This window comes from Phlebotomus papatasi, chromosome 2 (assembly GCF_024763615.1).
Source record: "Phlebotomus papatasi isolate M1 chromosome 2, Ppap_2.1, whole genome shotgun sequence".
Lineage (NCBI taxonomy): Eukaryota > Metazoa > Arthropoda > Insecta > Diptera > Psychodidae > Phlebotomus > Phlebotomus papatasi.
Window position 1 is genome coordinate 108,925,821 of NC_077223.1, and position 17,107 is coordinate 108,942,927.

The 17,107-nt window shown below is 33.1% G+C and overlaps 1 protein-coding gene across 5 annotated transcripts in view; it reads left to right on the forward strand.

Moving 5' to 3' along the window:
- LOC129800777 (zwei Ig domain protein zig-8) overlaps nucleotides 1-17,107 on the forward strand; it is a 167,370-nt gene that overhangs the window by 68,873 nt on the left and 81,390 nt on the right. For all 5 annotated transcript variants that reach the window (XM_055845409.1, XM_055845410.1, XM_055845411.1 and 2 more), the window contains exons 4-5: nucleotides 4,541-4,618; nucleotides 7,089-7,221. In XM_055845409.1, the coding sequence (XP_055701384.1) occupies nucleotides 4,541-4,618; nucleotides 7,089-7,221 (211 nt within the window). The remainder of the gene's footprint in view (nucleotides 1-4,540; nucleotides 4,619-7,088; nucleotides 7,222-17,107) is intronic.

Genomic DNA, 17,107 nt, shown 5'->3' on the forward strand with positions numbered 1-17,107 from the left:
TAAGAAACTTACGACATTGAAGAAGGTCTATGGAGGCTATCTATAGAAAAAAATTGATCCGCTATCTTTTTTACTTTGAATTTTGAATTTTTCGATTTGTGACTTTTTGCCCCAGTCTCCTCTACTCTCCGAATCGGGTTTTAGTTTAAGAGGTTCTAAAAGTTATCATTATTTTTTATTAAAAATCAATTTTATTAAAATCATTTAGGTAATATTCACCAATGCATTAATTTTGGAAAATAAGTAGGTAAAAATTGATTTCTTCTGCAAGGAAAATATTTCAAAAATAGAACTAAAAATTTCAATATTTTTTATTTTATAAATTCCTTCACTCAGAAAAAAAGAGGGTGCGATTAACTTTGTTTTCCTCGTAACTTTAACACTTTTTAGGTGTAAAAATATATCAATATTTTTTAATGTTAATTTTACACCTTTTTAAGGGTAAAATTAACACGAAAAGGGTTAAATTTAACCCCTATTGCACCTAAAAAAGGGTAATATTTACACCGATTTTTGATCAATAATGTAGGGTAAAACTAACATTTCCGGAATGTTATTTTAACTCTTTCGGATTTCTCTCAGTGTTGTTCTAAGTCTAAGAAACTTACGACATTAAAGAAGGTGTATAAAGGCTATCTATAGAAAAAATTTAAAGCTGCTATCTCTTTTATCTCGGAAGATATTGAATTATGAAATTTATGATTTGTGACTTTTTACCCCAACCTCCCCTACTCATAAATAATTTCACAATTTAATATTCCTGTGAAAGTTTTAATGAACCTTCAAGCAATTTCAGCTAATTATGATAGTGGATTGTTGAATTAAAAGTATCGCTGAAGTTCTTTAGCCGTTGAGATGCTCTTTGAATAGAAGTTAATTTAAATGTGCATTGCAAAGGAACTCTTAAGTGAGATGTGCCACTTCGTATGTAAAAGTGCGACAATGGCAATCTTTTAAGTTTTACCATCAACAGATGGTGATGAAATTTCCGTCCTTTGCATCTCTAAGCACGTTTAAATGCAAATTTTCCAAGAAAATGTACAATCGTTTGTTCTCATCTCACTTTATACCCCTTTTTGCAGTTTATTTTTTTTATCACAGAAAATGTAAAAGATAGTAAGAAGTAGAGTAAAAGAGCGGGAGACCTTTCCCTGCGTTCCTGGCCAATATATTGAATCCCTGCTGCTTGATAAATGTTCCCTGACTGTGCTTTATGAAACATCTTCATTAGTTCCTTTTCTGCTGGAATTTTTTCTGAGAATTCTGCCGGAGCTTCAATATCCAATCAAGGATATTAATGGAAGGTGGTTTGGGTGGAAAATGGATAATACACTTTGTACATTGCTATTTATATTCATTTTGTTCTGTCTTTTTTTCTTCCTTCATTCTCACTTCCCGCTAAAAAGGTGGTTGCAGAAATTAATGGATGAATATTGACGTGGTGAATGGCAAAGACGGAAGTTAATGGGTTTAAAGCTTAACCGTGAAAGTCTTCTGACCACGCAAAAATCCCCCTATCATCGTGCTATTTGGGATTTGTAGCATAAAACTGGGATATCTCATATTTTATTCATATTTTCAACATCAAAATTCCGACCTTGGCCATGGAGTCAGGAAAAACCTCCCGGAAAAAAAATCGTATGATAGAAGAGCAATTTTATTTATTGAGAACAGAAAAAATGTGATTCCTTTGCAGGAAGAAGGCAAAAAAAAACATTTCCAACTTCATTGGTTTTCTGTTGGATTTATTAAATAAAGTATGAGAAATACCAATGGAATTTTTCTGTACAAGGAATTTGGGATTCATAAGACACTTAATGGCATTTTTCGGTACTTCTAATACGTTTTTTCGTTTCTGCGAGTGATTTCTCTTTTTTTTGTAAATCTTTCAAAAGGTTTGGCGGTTTGGCCTTTTTATTTATCTTTTTCACAATTTTGTCGTAGATTCCATTAAAACAAACATCTTGAAAATTCAAGTTCTTCTTATGATTCTAGGATTCTACTCCAGCGTTCAACAAGTATTCGAGAATTCAAGATAAAAACCAAACAATAAAGAAACTAAGAAAATATTTTAGGGGAAAATGCGATATCTTCGTAGGGGGAGGTGGGGCTACTTTGAGCTGTGGGGCTAGATTGCTATACGACTTTTTCGCCTATTTCCCAATGAAGCTGGTCCTTACAATTATTTTATTTAGATCCACAATTATTTTGTCTATCCAAATTATATCAAGTTAAAACTCAGTTTCCATTAGAAATATGCGAAAAAATCGTATAACAATGTAGCCCCACAGCTCAAAGTAGCCCCACTTCCCCCTACTTCGAACAACTTAATCTTTGAACAACTCATTTTTTCAAAATGGTTTTTAGTGAATTTGTGCCATTACTATATTGCATTTTAACTCTTTCGCGTCTTTAGGGTCATATATGACCCATGGAAAAAAGTTTCTTTTTGGCTTTTTACATCAATTGAAATCTAACTGGAGTCTTGAGAAAATGAGCCAAGAATCTTACATCCTTTTATTACGATGTCGTGCACGAACAGATAGATTTCAATTAATGTAAATACCCAAAAAAAAAACTTTTTTCCCCCAGTCATGACATTACCCTAAAGACGCGAAAGAGTTAATAGCTGGATCCATTACTTCAAATTTCTTGAAAAGAACCATAAGTAAAATCGATAAGATTAGGAATTTTGGCTTTTTGGAATTTTGGCTTTTCGGGATTTTAATCCCCTCGAAATTTTGTTTCTTCAGAATCTTGGGGTTCGGAATTTTGGACGGCACCAGGTTAAATTGTTTAGGGGAGACCGGGGAGATTTGGGACACTTTTTCATGTTTTGACTTTGAGACAATATTCCAAAAAATCACGATAGTGTATTACAATTTTATGCGGTCTATTAGGATACCTATGGGTATTGACTTTATAAAAAGTACTCGATAGAACTTGGAAAACGGCTGAGTTTTTAGGGAGAAGATAAAACAATTAACTTGACGCTTTGTCCCAAACCTCCCCGCTGTGGGGCAGTATGGGACGCAAAAGGGGATGTTTGGGACACGTTTTTTCTCGCATAATTTGCATTTTTGGACCGCGTTAATTAATTTTAAGAACTATATTAAAAATATTTCTAATCAAAATAGAAATGTTAAATCTTTTTTTTTTCATACTTAGAAATTAATATCAATTTAATTTCTAAAGTAGAGTCATTTATTGTCAATCAGTTATTTAAAGTATTTTCATATTATTTTCCATCTACCTTTCTTTGTTTTTTTTTTATTTTAAATATTGGAATCATCATCAACAAATTCCTCAGGCGAGTAGATTTTCTTGGAACTGTAAGTTTTGAACTCACTGACGGATTCTTGTTTGATTTTACGACAACTGCATAGTACATGGTTTTTCCTTATTTCTCGGAATAAGCTCTCGCCTTGCCTGTTCTCGATAACTTGTGAGAATTTTAGAGGATATTGCTCGAGAAATTATCGAGAAAATGGCTTTTAACAGGATTGAGCAAAGGTCGAATATCCTTTGGAGAATAAATTATTGATTCCTAAGACATTGATGATTTAATTGTTCCTGTAAACAAGTGCTCAACTGGTAAAGTTTGCACAAGATGAAGATTTCCAGTGGAAACTGGGAATTACTCTCCATTTTTACAATAAAAAATTTCATGCCACCTACAATCTTGTCGAAAATCAACGTCCCATTCATCCCCTTTCAGGTGTCCCAAACATCCCCACGTGTAGTTTTGATATTTAAAACTTTTATGTAAAAAACAAGAGCGTGTAATCTCTGAAACTTTTATAAAAATATGTTCTCAGATTATACTGCTACCTAATGAGATAAAAAGTTTTGATTATATATCGCTGATATAAAATACAAAGAACAAAACTGAGAAATCAAAAAATAGAATTTTTATCAATTTTTAAGAAACTGTTCATAGAATTAAAACAATAAAACTGAGTATATTCATTCTTTTAGTCAAGATACATCTTAATATTGCCTACGATACAGTAATGGTTAAATCCCATTTATTTCAAAAATTAATTGAAAAAATCGCTTTGTCCCACACTACCCCTGTCCCAAACATCCCCGGTCTCCCCTATTCAGACTACCCCCATTAATGGTGCGCTGATCCTCAAGAAATTTTAAAGTATAAAATTTTGCGGAAAAGTATTAGCCCAAACTATCCTACATTGAGAACTTATAATCATGAATTATAGGTTCTCAAAATGAATTTTCTTTACTTAATTCCTTATGGCTCTGGCACACCTTTTAGATCAGGAAAATTTCTTAAAATCGAAATTCACATCCCTTTTTCTTTCTTAAAAGTTTACCATACATCCTACATCTTAAAAAGTTAAATAGTTAAAAGTGTTAAAGTTAATTCTTATAGTTCTTAACGTGTTCATCTGAATGCTCAATCAAATTCAATTTGATTCATAAAAACTTTTTGAGCTAAAATTTCAATATTTAAACTGAACAGACGATGAATTGCAAGACCAAGGATGTACAATAAATCTCCTTTGATCTTTTTTTGCAGGTTTCGTGGATACGAAAAAAGGATCTGCATATTCTGACAGCAGGCACCTTAACTTACACGTCAGATCAGCGATTTCAGGTTTGTTTTCCATTCTTTTGCATTATAGCAGTTAAAAGCTCAGTCCTTTCAATGCCGAAATCTCAACTGGAGTTTCGCATTTAATTAAAGCTCCGGGAGAAAAGGGTCTTGCAAAAAAAAAGCAGAGAAGTTGAGGAAATGCGTTGATGTTGAGCATCAAGGATAAAAGTGTGCCCATGTGTAATTAAGGGGGATATTTCTCTGGTGCTTAATTAGCGAGCTCGTAATCAAGTGGCCGAGAAAAGCTCTCTTTCTCTCTCTCCAAAAAAAGAAATAAACGAAAGATAACAAGATAACAGCATTCTCAGCAGCGCGCGAAATCTTTCCTATCGGCTGAAAATAATTTTGGGCCAGAATTAATCAAAAGGTCCTGCGAAACATCTCATTATATTTCCTCCCAGCAGCGATGGTTAGGGCAAAAAGAAAATGGAAATAATATTCATTGAACGAGAGATTTTCCTCTTCTATCTCCATACCCAAATGGCTTGTAGACAACAATTACATACAAAATGCCATGCGATTTCAACACGTTCCTACTTAAAGCTCCTTTTAGAGAGATTTCCTCGCATTCTTCAGGCCCTAATTGCATTGAAAGCTCTTTTTTTCTTAAGAATTAATTGTAACATGGAAGATAGTAACAAGTGATGGCGAAATGAGACAAAAGTGCTTGGAGGAAAAGCTCTGATTGAATCTTTTCTCACTCTATACTTTGGTTTATTTTACACTCATTTTAGATCCCATCTCATTGAGAGCTTTTTCCTCCCATTTACCCCCCTTTTGGCCTTCCACCACCCACTCCCTAGACGATGGTTGGATATAGAAATATTTTTTAAAGATATTTCATACCGCATTCGCTGGGAATTCCGAAGAGATTGGAAAAAGAATTTAATAGCTTGAGTATAAAAAATCGATAAAATTAATACCATCCACAGGATAGAAATATTATCTTTAAGAAATGTTTTCCTCAGCACTATTCGTCCATAGTTAGCAAATTAATTGAAAATATGTACCAGACAAGGAAAAACTAGTAGAAATATTTCACTAAAACGAAAATCAAAAGCTTTTGAAACTTTTCATATTTCGCTAATAAAGCTAAAAGCTTTTTAACCCTTTAAACCTTTAACGACGAGACGGTTTTTACAGGCTGAAAATCAACAATAAAAATTAAACTGGGAAACATAATCTATGATAAGTCTTATATCTAACATTGGAAAGTCCAACAGAGTCTGATTCGGTGTATTTTGTGCTTCTATGGACGATAGGGACAAAAATAGCCCAAAAATTTAAGTATTTTTTCTGACAATATCAATGAATAATATTTTTCGCTTTAAGGCGTCTACACATTGGGAGCAATTTTCGTCAAAAATTGCGTTTTTGACAGAAATTTGACGTTTCCCCCTACAACGCTGCAGGGAATTTCCTTCAAAAAAGCAATTTTTGACAAAAATTGCTCCCAATGTCTAGAGGCCATTAATGAGAAATACTACATATGAGTAATTTAGTTTTTACTGCCAAAAGGGTTTTGCTTAAAAAATATGAGAAGTATAAAAAATAAATAAAATCAATTATGAAAAATTATTTTCTTTATGGGACACCGGTGTTCCAATCGTCCTTAAAGGGTTAAGGACGTATTGAGTATTTACTTTTATTGTATTTGTAGCGAATATGTTCGGTGAGACTATAAAAATTAATAAAACTAACAAATCCATCCTCGAGTAACCTGAAACATTCTCTAGCAAACTACACAGAAAAAAATATTTCGTTAATTTTAGTCAGTAGAACTAACTACTATCGTTAACTTAATTTTAGTCACTAGAAGTAGAAATTTAGACTTTAGAATTTTTCCACTCAACAAAATCAATTTTTTTTTATGTTTTTTGTATATATTTTAGATCAGGAAAGTTTCATGAAATCAAAATTCACGTTTTGTTTACTCTGGTCAATGGTAGTCAATCAGTAGTTGTCATAGCCAAAGTTGATTTTCTTACTGTTCAAAATAGATTTTTTACTTCCTAGAAATTTATTTTTGACTTAAAATTTTACAAAACCATAATCTACATCCCCTTTTTCTTAATTGTCATCTATCTATCCTATTCTTTAGCACTCTTCTTCTTCTTTTGAACATCACGCGAATTTTGATTTTATGAAATTTTACCGACCTAAAAGGTGTGCCAGAGAAATAACGAATCAAATATAATTTATTTACTGACCATATTCGATTTTCTATCCATCAAATTTAACTTTTTACTGATAGAAATTATAGTTTTATAGAATATTTTTACTGAAGATCTCATTACAAATGTTTTAATCGATTTTTGTCGTCGTTAAAGGGTTAACACAACTTCGAATTCAATCCAATTTACGTTTTTGTATCGTAAGCTCTTGTTGCAATGACTCCACGTGTATGGTTTTTGAATACTTTTGTGCTAAGCCTTTCAATAATTTCTACACTGAGCATCTTTTTTTGCAGGTCATCCGATCGGATAGCACCGGAAATTGGACACTTCAGCTGAAATACCCACAGATTCGTGATTCGGGGGTGTACGAATGCCAAATCAACACAGAACCAAAAATGTCACTGTCTTATGTTCTCAATGTTGTAGGTAAGTTGATTAAAATGTCATCAATTGCAATGTTCTCATCCTCCAACAATAGCCCCGCATTGTTCTTTGCAAACAAGAGGCTTGTCGAACTGACGAACAGAAGGAAATTAAATTGACTTCATTTTAAGCTTGTGGGAAAGTTCTTTCACCATCGCAAATTGGGACTCTTTTTTTCTCTCATTTTATAAGAGCTTAGGAGGTAGTTGCAATATTAATCACATCTGCCAATCTATATTTCTGTCATTAGCAAAAAAAATCCTTCAGAACATTAATCACGAGAGCTGCAATTTAAAATCAATTCCACTGAAATCAGTGACCTCAATTTTAAATCATCTTGGTCATATATTTTTTTTTATTCTGGGAGGGAAATACTCAGGTTCCCGGGTGCAAAACCTAATTATTTTAATCACCCAAATTGCTCATATTTCAACAAACTCTCGCGTTCGTGTCATTTTGCCATGTTTGGATCAATTCACGTGCCATTTTTGCCTTCCAGGGATATTCTGGGGAAAAACAAATCAACCCAATATCAATTCCGCGTTCAGAAAATTTTTTGCTTATATTGGACGGGGATTTGAGGAAGGACAAGGGGTCATTCATTTACTTGTATCATTGACAAAGGGCGTTTCTTAGGTTTCGTAAAACATCTTGAGTTTTTAGGTTTCTCAGCAAGTTTTTGTAAAGGATTTTAAAAGATTTCTGGACTTTTTGTAGTTTTTCGAAGATTTATGGGGCTCCTAATTCTTGACGAAACACTTAAAAAACGAAATATTAAAGATTCATGAAACGCTTTTCATGAAACATATTCAATATTTCCCTCAAATTCAGAATTCTCAAGTTTTCGAGCATTGCGGGACTTTCTGGAGTTTTCTTAGCATTGCTTTCACAATTTTATTTAAAAGAATTATTTTTAAGAACTTTGGGTTGCTTGAATTCTTTCTCGTCATTCGTAACTTTCATTCACATGACGTTTCGTGACATTTCGAGTTTCACAAAACAGTTTTTAAAACCTTTCGTCTATATTTTAACTGTTTTTCAAGTTTTCGGAACTATTTTGAGTTTCTTCTTAAGAATTATCTTGTTTCACGAAACCCTGCGAAGTTTTACCATGTTTCACGGAACTCTTCTTAGGAAATTCCCTCAGATTTCTCCATGACTCACCCCTTATGGGGGTAGAGGTGAAAAGGTGATGAAATTTTCGAAGAAGGTGCGATAAAAATTCCCCAGTGTAAATACGCAAATTGCTGTGAATTTTTTATCTTGCACAGCACTTCTTGCACCGTGCCTTGGCCTAGAGGGTGAAACAATTCATTGAGATCGTCCATCCGTGAAAATGTAATTTAAACATTTCGACTTTGCCAATGTAAAGGCGCAATTACAAATTCACCTCACGAATCAGAGAATGGGCTCATTTTGGGGGGGCCTGGAGACACGTCGAAAGTGTATATTGATTATTTTGTTGTGTGCCGAAATTATCATGTTCACCAGATAAAAATGAGACAATCCCACCCCCTGTGTCCCCCGAGACATGATGCCTAATGGACCATATCTGGCTCCAACATCGAAATTATGGACCCATTTTCGATATGGGCGCCTCCCATGTGTCGATGGTATTCCCAAGCACATTATGTGTATTAAATTTCCCTATCGTCATGCCTGTTGATGTTTAAATACACCACTCATGTATTAATACATATTACCTACTTGAAATTTATTTAAAAAAAAAAACCTACGCAGATAGAATTATTTACCACTTTTGCTGCTTTTATTTAAAAAAAAAAAATTAGCACCATCATACAAATAAAACGGAGGATGTAAATAATATTCAATATTTTGAGGTTATAGCACATAACCTTAAAAAGAATTAATTAAAGATAATGTAAGTAGTATATCTAAGCCTAGATTTTTTTATTACAAAGACACAATACATAATTAAAAACATCATTAAGTAGAAGGACGATACAATATTGGTATATTACTTACGAAGATATACAACAGTAGCGGCTTAAAGGTTATATTTCAAATGAGACGCTAAGAGCAAAAGTGGTCTCCTTTGTATGCATTTCCCTATTAAAACGGTAGAGTTTTGCTCTAAGCGTCTCAAATAGCCTAACGTTTACTGTGGAATAATTGAGCTTTAAATAACTAATTAGAAACTTTAAAATACAAATATGAACATAACTGATATTGAATCGAGAATTCAAGTCATGGCTACAATATCTTCTAAAGCTACTAAAAAGGGGCACAATACCGGCTCCAAAGTATGGCCTGTCTTGCGATAACAGGGACCATGAGGATAGCGCCAACCGCTACTCTCATGATCATGTTAAGCTTGACGTCACTATCGGTTTTCATTAACACTAGACCTACCGATCGTTTTTGGTCGTTTTTCGGTCAAATGAAAAACCGCGGTAAGGTAGGAAATTCAAAAAGTTTGTTTTGCAAAAGAACAAAAAAATAAAATTTAAACACTGAAAAATATATATCATGCATATTTTAGGAAATTCATAAAGTTTGATAGTGATATTATACCGTTTAAATATGTGTTAATTTTAAATAGGTCAATTTGACCGGGTCTTGGTAGGTTTAGTGTTAAGTCACAAACGATCATATTAGCTCTGAGATTATGCTCAGTTGGAACTTGCAAGGTTGGTTGTCACCCAGTAGGTCACATAAAAATATTTGACAAGCCTGTTGCGAGACCTTCCAATAAGGACAGTCTGTGGGGGAAGGCTTCCCAAGAAAATAATTACAGCAATATTTCACACGAGGGCTGCCTGGGTTGAACGCACGGATGAGATGATCTTATCCAATGCGGTCGCTCAATTTACGTTACCATTGCTCGTAGCTCCAAGTTAACGGATCAACGCCCCTCGGCCAGTACACGACTGAGTTTCAAGCTGAGGTCGTCGCAGTTCTTCTTGGGGTTCTTAATCTAGTGGAATCTAATATCGAGTATAGGGAAGTTCAAATCTTCCAAGATACAGTAGACTCTCGCTCAATCGACTCTTTTTCAATCGGGTGCAAAATTTTGTTGACAATCTTCACGTTTAATTGTGAAGCTAATTTGCTCAAATTCGCTGTAGTTCTTCCTATTTTATCGTGATTCCTTATAACTGAGCGCTTTTTGTGGAATTTACAAAGGCTTTGACGCCCAAATCTATCGATAAACCGGATGACATTTTGCCCCGAATATCCGATTGAGAGAGAGTCTACTGTAGCAGGATACGAATCGCGTTCTGTTCTCGTGACTAAACGCAGGGAAATATTAGAAACGGCCTTATATAGAAATGTGAAGTCGTTCGGCTTACATTAGGTACCTGTATACAGGGGTATAGCTGGAAATGAAGAATCGGACCGCCTCGCAGTAGTGGGACAGCCGTACTACCAGGAACCGCCATTGTAACTTAATCTAATCTAATCCCCCTTGTGTAAAAGCTATTTTGTACTTACCGATGCAAGTATGTTTCAAATTTCTTTTGGATCTTAGGAATGACCATAAAATTACCGGAACAAACTCATCAATAACTAAATTGAAAGGAAACTATCAAGTTTCTTAAAATTCTTTTTAACTAGATTAACTGATACCATAGTCGGTAAATTTTTACAGCTGTCTGGTGTATGTCTTGGCTAACCTTTTATTTCTTGGAATTTTTTATTTAATTTAATCAATTGTAACTTTTAGCAGAACTTCTATTAAGTATCTTATATTACATTACAAATTCTTATGTTACATTACCAATAAAAATCAGGTAATTTAACATCATTGATTATACGGCTATCAGTAAGGAAGGGAAGAGTGCGAATTTGATGAAGTCTTCTGGGATGTTTGGGGTGTTCAATGAAGGAAGAAAAATGGAAATCTACTCACACACTTATTCGCCAATCGCTAGAATATCTTGCACACAATAGAGAATCCATTCACCTGAGGACAGGTGTGATAAAGCCGTCAGATTGGCGCGTCAGGCATACAGAGAGATAGACATAATCCCAGAAGGGACACACATATCAATATCTATACATTGAATCCCTAGAACTACCTCCCCAAAACTCCTTCTCTCCTTGTAATAATTTCGCCAATTTGAAATTTTCGTGGTAGCTGGTATCTAGTACTGAAATAACTATTTTTAAAACTTATTTAGGGCAGAAAATCTGCATAAAGGGGTGAACAAACATTAAATAAATCAAATAAAAACAGGGTAGATGCACTATGTTTTAAATACAAGTAAATATTGATATTCAATTTTATCATCAAATATGTTATGATCTAAATGCAATATAATCAAATTGAACGAAACGAATTTTCATGGAAAAACTAGTCGATAAGCGCATTATGACTAACATATTGCAGAATTCTTTATTAAATAACACTAAATGGATTTTAATATATTTCAGAATGGGTTATTGAAAATGATTTATGGTGCTATTCCAATGAAAAATGTAAAAGAAATATTTTCTATTGAACATCTTTTAGCACAAAACTGTTCTTGAGTGCTTCTTCATAATCGACTTTTACTTGTTCTTAGGGAAAACAGTCGAAACATGATCCAATAGAAAGGAAAGTCGATTATGTAGAACCACTTGAGAACAGTAAAGTGCTAAAAATGATCAAGAAAAAAGATTTCTCTTTCATTTTCCATTTGAATAGCACCATTAGGTTTTTATTTAAATAAATCATGAATAGTAGAAAGTTTATTATACAAATACTTATAATTCTGGTGGTATTCCAATGAAAAATGAACATCTTTTTAGAAGTTTACTGGTCTCAAGTGCTGCTATATTTAACCTTGTGTTGGTTTCTGTCTCGACTATTTAATGGTTTTAGAATTCGGTGGGGCCTGGAGAAATCAGTTAAGACATAATCCAGTGGAAAGAAAAGTCGACAATCCAGACGCAATTGGCAACAGTAGAGGTTTAAAAAACATTTTCATTTTTAGAACTTTACTGTTCTCAAGTGCTCCTGCATTATCGACTTTTTTGTGTTGGTTTCTGTCTCGACTGTCTCTCCCAGACTTTCCTGTGTTCAAATACCATCAAAGGAGTCGAAATATGACCCAATAGAAGGAAAAGTCGATAATGCAGAAGTACTTAAGAACAGTGAAGTACTAAAAGGACATGTTCAATTTATCATTGGAATAGCACCATTACGTATTTGTGACTAAAAATATCTAATTTATAGTGTCTGTGTCTATCTGTATCTTAGCGTCTAGATTTCGAACAATAAACATACACAAAATTACCTAGCCAGTCTCTAGAAAATTTCAAAAAATTTCCAAAAAGCTATTAATACAAAAATGAAAGTACTTGGATATAAACCCATTAATTTTTAATCCTATACCATTAATTATTGGCAATCCTTCAATATCAATAGCTGACACATAATGGAATAATGAAATTTATAAAAATATGAAATTCATTACAGCGTCAAATGAAGTGTGATATCATGCAAATATTTTTGATCAGTTAATTGGATATAGCGATAAAATGAAATAATAAATTTAAATAAAATTATCAGAAAATAAAGTCCAGGTTTGGTTTAATTTAAAATAATTAATGTCAAATTTCAGTGTGAAAGATCCAAGCTGGAAAAATCGTTAATTAAAGTGAAACATGTTAGTGTAGTGGAAATAACCCTGGAGGGTATCTAACTATATAAAATAATATATGTATGTTGAGTAAAAGCGTGAAATTCAATTTAAAAAATTGAATGGGAGCACAAAGGAGCTAAGATAATCCAATTAACAAATTAAGAAGGAGTTTCTATTTAATTATTAACTTGTGACGTCGTGATCCAAAAGATAAATTAAACGACACAAGGCACATATTTCATTATATAAAATGAGAACATCTCTATAGATTCATCAAACTTCTGTCTTTCAACATTAGAAAATTTTCTCTCCTATTTTTCCAGCTCGTTCCTCAATCTTTTCCTTTCAAATAGTGGCACTTTTCAAAGTGAAGTTGTTCTAGAGAGTTCAAGTTATAATCCTTTCCAGCTAATCAGTGTGACTTTGTTATTCTCAAATCCTGAGTTTCAAACATTTTTATCAAATAATCTTATGATATTGTTTTTGGTAATTAATTTTACCACGACTTTGCAATAATTATTTTCATGGAATAGCTTCCTCGGACTCTCCTCAGAGGAACTTTTAATTGTTTTTTCACACTTCTTGTTGTGCTTTTTAAATCGGATCGTCTGATGAAATTTTCAAAGTTCATGAAAAATAACCAAATATGGGAATGGCACCTCTTATTGTTACAATAAAAAAGGGTGGCAAAGCGTCCAAGGCTTTGCGAACTGCTCGAAATTGTAACTTTTAGATGTCATACCTCAAAAATATTTTCCTATCATTTACCGTTTACCGGTACTCAACCGATCTAAACCGATTTATACGTCACTCAAAAGATTCCCCAAAAGAGTTTTAAGAGTAATGGAATTAATTTTTGGGCGAAAATTACTTATCAAATCCATAACCGGTTCACAACCGATTTGAACCGATAATATAATATTAATAAACTAAAAATTAGATTCTTATGCAATGCATATTCCCTACGGTTAGTGTAGGGTTTTCTGTATCGATTCAAAGGTATTATCAGAGAGAACTTGCATAAAAATCCGTTTGAAGTTCGAACGTTTAAACCGATGAGTTACACAAAAGTGAGCAAGGTCATCAAATGGTAATATATTTTAATGAAATTGGAATTCAAACGTTCTGCCATTCTCAAACTCCACAAAACTGAACAAAAATATACTTTCGCAGCAAACGTTTACAAACTTTTGTTGACGTTTCTGACGATTGAAGTGTCAAGAATATCGAAATTCGAAATGGCAGAACAATCAGCGCTAAAGCGGCGAGTGTGTGAACACTTCGTCGGTTCCGAAGAAGACTATTGTAAATCCAAAATGTAAACTTTACAGGAAAGAGGTTTAAAGTTTGACAGCTAAAATTTATTTTCATTAATTTCACTGCAATTAGTATACTTTCAGCTTTTGAAACTATTTCATCATACTTACGCATTGAATATCTTCTAGTTAACACTACTTTTAAATTAATTATAGCGAAATTGTGGGCAAAAAACTCAATAATTGGGCACGCTGATTTTAAGTTTTTTCTTGTAACTTTTGCATCTTAATCAACATAAAATTTTGTGGGGATATAGATCTAAGGTTTCTGCATCCAATGATACCACCTTTTTATACTATTGTAAGTAGACTTACAATAGTCTTCTTCGGAACCGACGACTTGTACTTTAGGCATTCGGTAGATTTTCGAATAGGTTTAGCTTGGTTTTGGAGTCGCTTTGCCTCTTCGAAAGGTTATTACTGAACGGAACCATTTGTCCCTAAAGTAGCTCTGTGACAGCTTCGAAATCGAAAAAATCGAGACTTTATTTAAATTCTTCGAACATCAACAACTTTTTGTGCAATTATTACTTCATTCACAGGCGTTTATAAAGTCAAAGAAAAGACACTTATTATTACGAAATACTTCCTGTTAGAATTTCGAATTATCTCAAGTGCTAAATGTGTTTGTTTCGCTTTTTTTTTGTGGGGAATATCAAAGCATAATCATTGAGTACTATTTTTAGCAGCTTTTTTAGTGTGACATTTCATACATTTTCTCCATCTTGTGCGAAAATTTAATTTGAAAATTCGGAACTAAGATTAAATTCTTCGAAAATCAATGACTTTTTGTACAACTAGAGTTTTATTTACTGTTTTTTCAAGACACTTTTGGATAATCAAACTCCGGCTGTGAGCATACCGATACTAGACTTTTCAATTCAATTTAATGCTGTGTTTAAGAGCTGTGTCTATATATGGGGTGGCTGGACCCTACGGGATTTTCAATAATCAGAGTTTTATATGGCTCTTTGAAAAGGAAAATAATAAATTTCCCAAGAATGCTAAGAGCAAACAAACATATGACAGACATATTGGAAAATATTAAATTTACCAAGAGAAATAATTTTATTTGTTCATCCCAAATGGGAATTTTAAGATTTCTCCAGAGATCAAACATCAGTCAAAGTCAAAGTTAAAATCGGCGAGAGCAAAGTTGATGGGAGAATAAAGTCAATTCATCACCTTTAACACAGTTAGGAATTAATTAGTAGCTGAGGAAGAAAATTTCATATTATGGGTGTCTAAAGTTTCTCTCTAAACTTTAGGAGAATGTTTTTCCTTCCAAAGCTCTTGCTTAATTGAATGCTTTTTTCTTACCCTCAACCAACCCCCCTTCCGCATTCTCAATTTCCATTTCAGAGAATTATGCAAAATTGAATGCTGAAGCGTGACTTTAATTGGACAATAAACTAACGTCCAACACTCTGAAAGACATTCTATACCCATTTCCAATGGGTCCAGGGAGGAGGGTGAAAAAGATAATAATATATAGAAGTTCTCTTGAGAGCGTTTTATTAAAATTTTCCTCAAGTTAAAATCAACTTGAGGCGAATTCAATTAGCTGCTTGCACAATTCTGAAGTAACTTTCAGGACAAAAGTGCAAGTTTGCATCTTGTAATTGAATTTGTCAATTAGTGGTTGTACTTTGTATAGTGAAACCACCACTATCATGGAAGCTTGGGAGATAGTCAATTTTCGACGATTTCCCATGCACTACCACTGTGTTTTTGCAATGCAGTGGCGGGAAAAGAGGAAATTTTTAGCCCCAGAAAAGACATGCACTCTCTACGATTGCTTTCCATCTTAAAATTAAATTTTATACAGTTTGTTTGACGAATTTCAAACTCAGAGGTTTTACCACTAAAATCCAAATTTGAAATTCCAAAAGAGATAAAACAGAAAATTTAAAGTATTTCTTTGTAATCAAATTGCACGATCTTTTGCATTTTTTTCTATTTATCCAAAGTACAATAAAAAGCTGAATAAATAAATTTTTAAATCCACTTTAAATTGAAAAGAAGTACTTAAAGGATAATGAGCAAAAAAGAATAGGAATGTGATTTATGGTAATCTATATAGATTGATATATAAGAAAAATACAAAGCGATTTAACCCAGAGCGTATGCGAAACCTGAAAGCCTTCCCTTAAGTTCAAATGGTAAAAGCTCATATTCATGAAACTAGGTAAACTCTCAAGGAAATATCCAACCACATTTTATATATTTGCAAAATAAACTATCATCAGAATCATTTTTTTTATTTTTTTAAAATCAAGTTAAAAATATACTCACGATGTAATCAAAATACTCGCTCAAATAATTTTTGCAAATAAATTATGTCTCAAAAAGCAGGAAATTCTTAATTTGCAGAATAAACCAAATACTCGTCCACAATATTTGCATAATAATGAATGTATTCGTGAAATGAACAAACTATTTGCAAAAGGGATGTAATTAAATATTTAATCGCATTAAAGATGTTAACCCATTGGGTTCGTTTATCGTACTTATTTGTTTATTATTTGATGGTGCTTGAAAGCATTAATAGCTGAATGTTGAATCGAAGTATAAAGATAATTCGAGGATGATCCACCGTTTTCTAATGTTTGAACGAGAAATAGGATAAATTTAAACAGTGGATTAATGTTTAAGCCAGAAATTATACCCCCGATTTCGGAGGTATAATTTTTGGCTTAAAGATGGAATAAGCCTGTCCACATCTATCCGTAAATTCTTCCTGAAAATACTATTAAATGATACCAAATTGATGTAATCTGCACTTTAGTGGATTTAATGAAAAGAAATAAGGCCTTCACTCTATTTACAGCTTCTTAAAAAGCCAATTTTGCCTGAAATAAAAAGAAATACAGTAGAGTCTCTCAAATCTGAATCTCTCAAATTCGAACGACGTTTGGATTCAAAATGTCAATTGTGAGGTTATGTTAGAAAGTTCGTATTCTTGATGAATGAAAATCATAT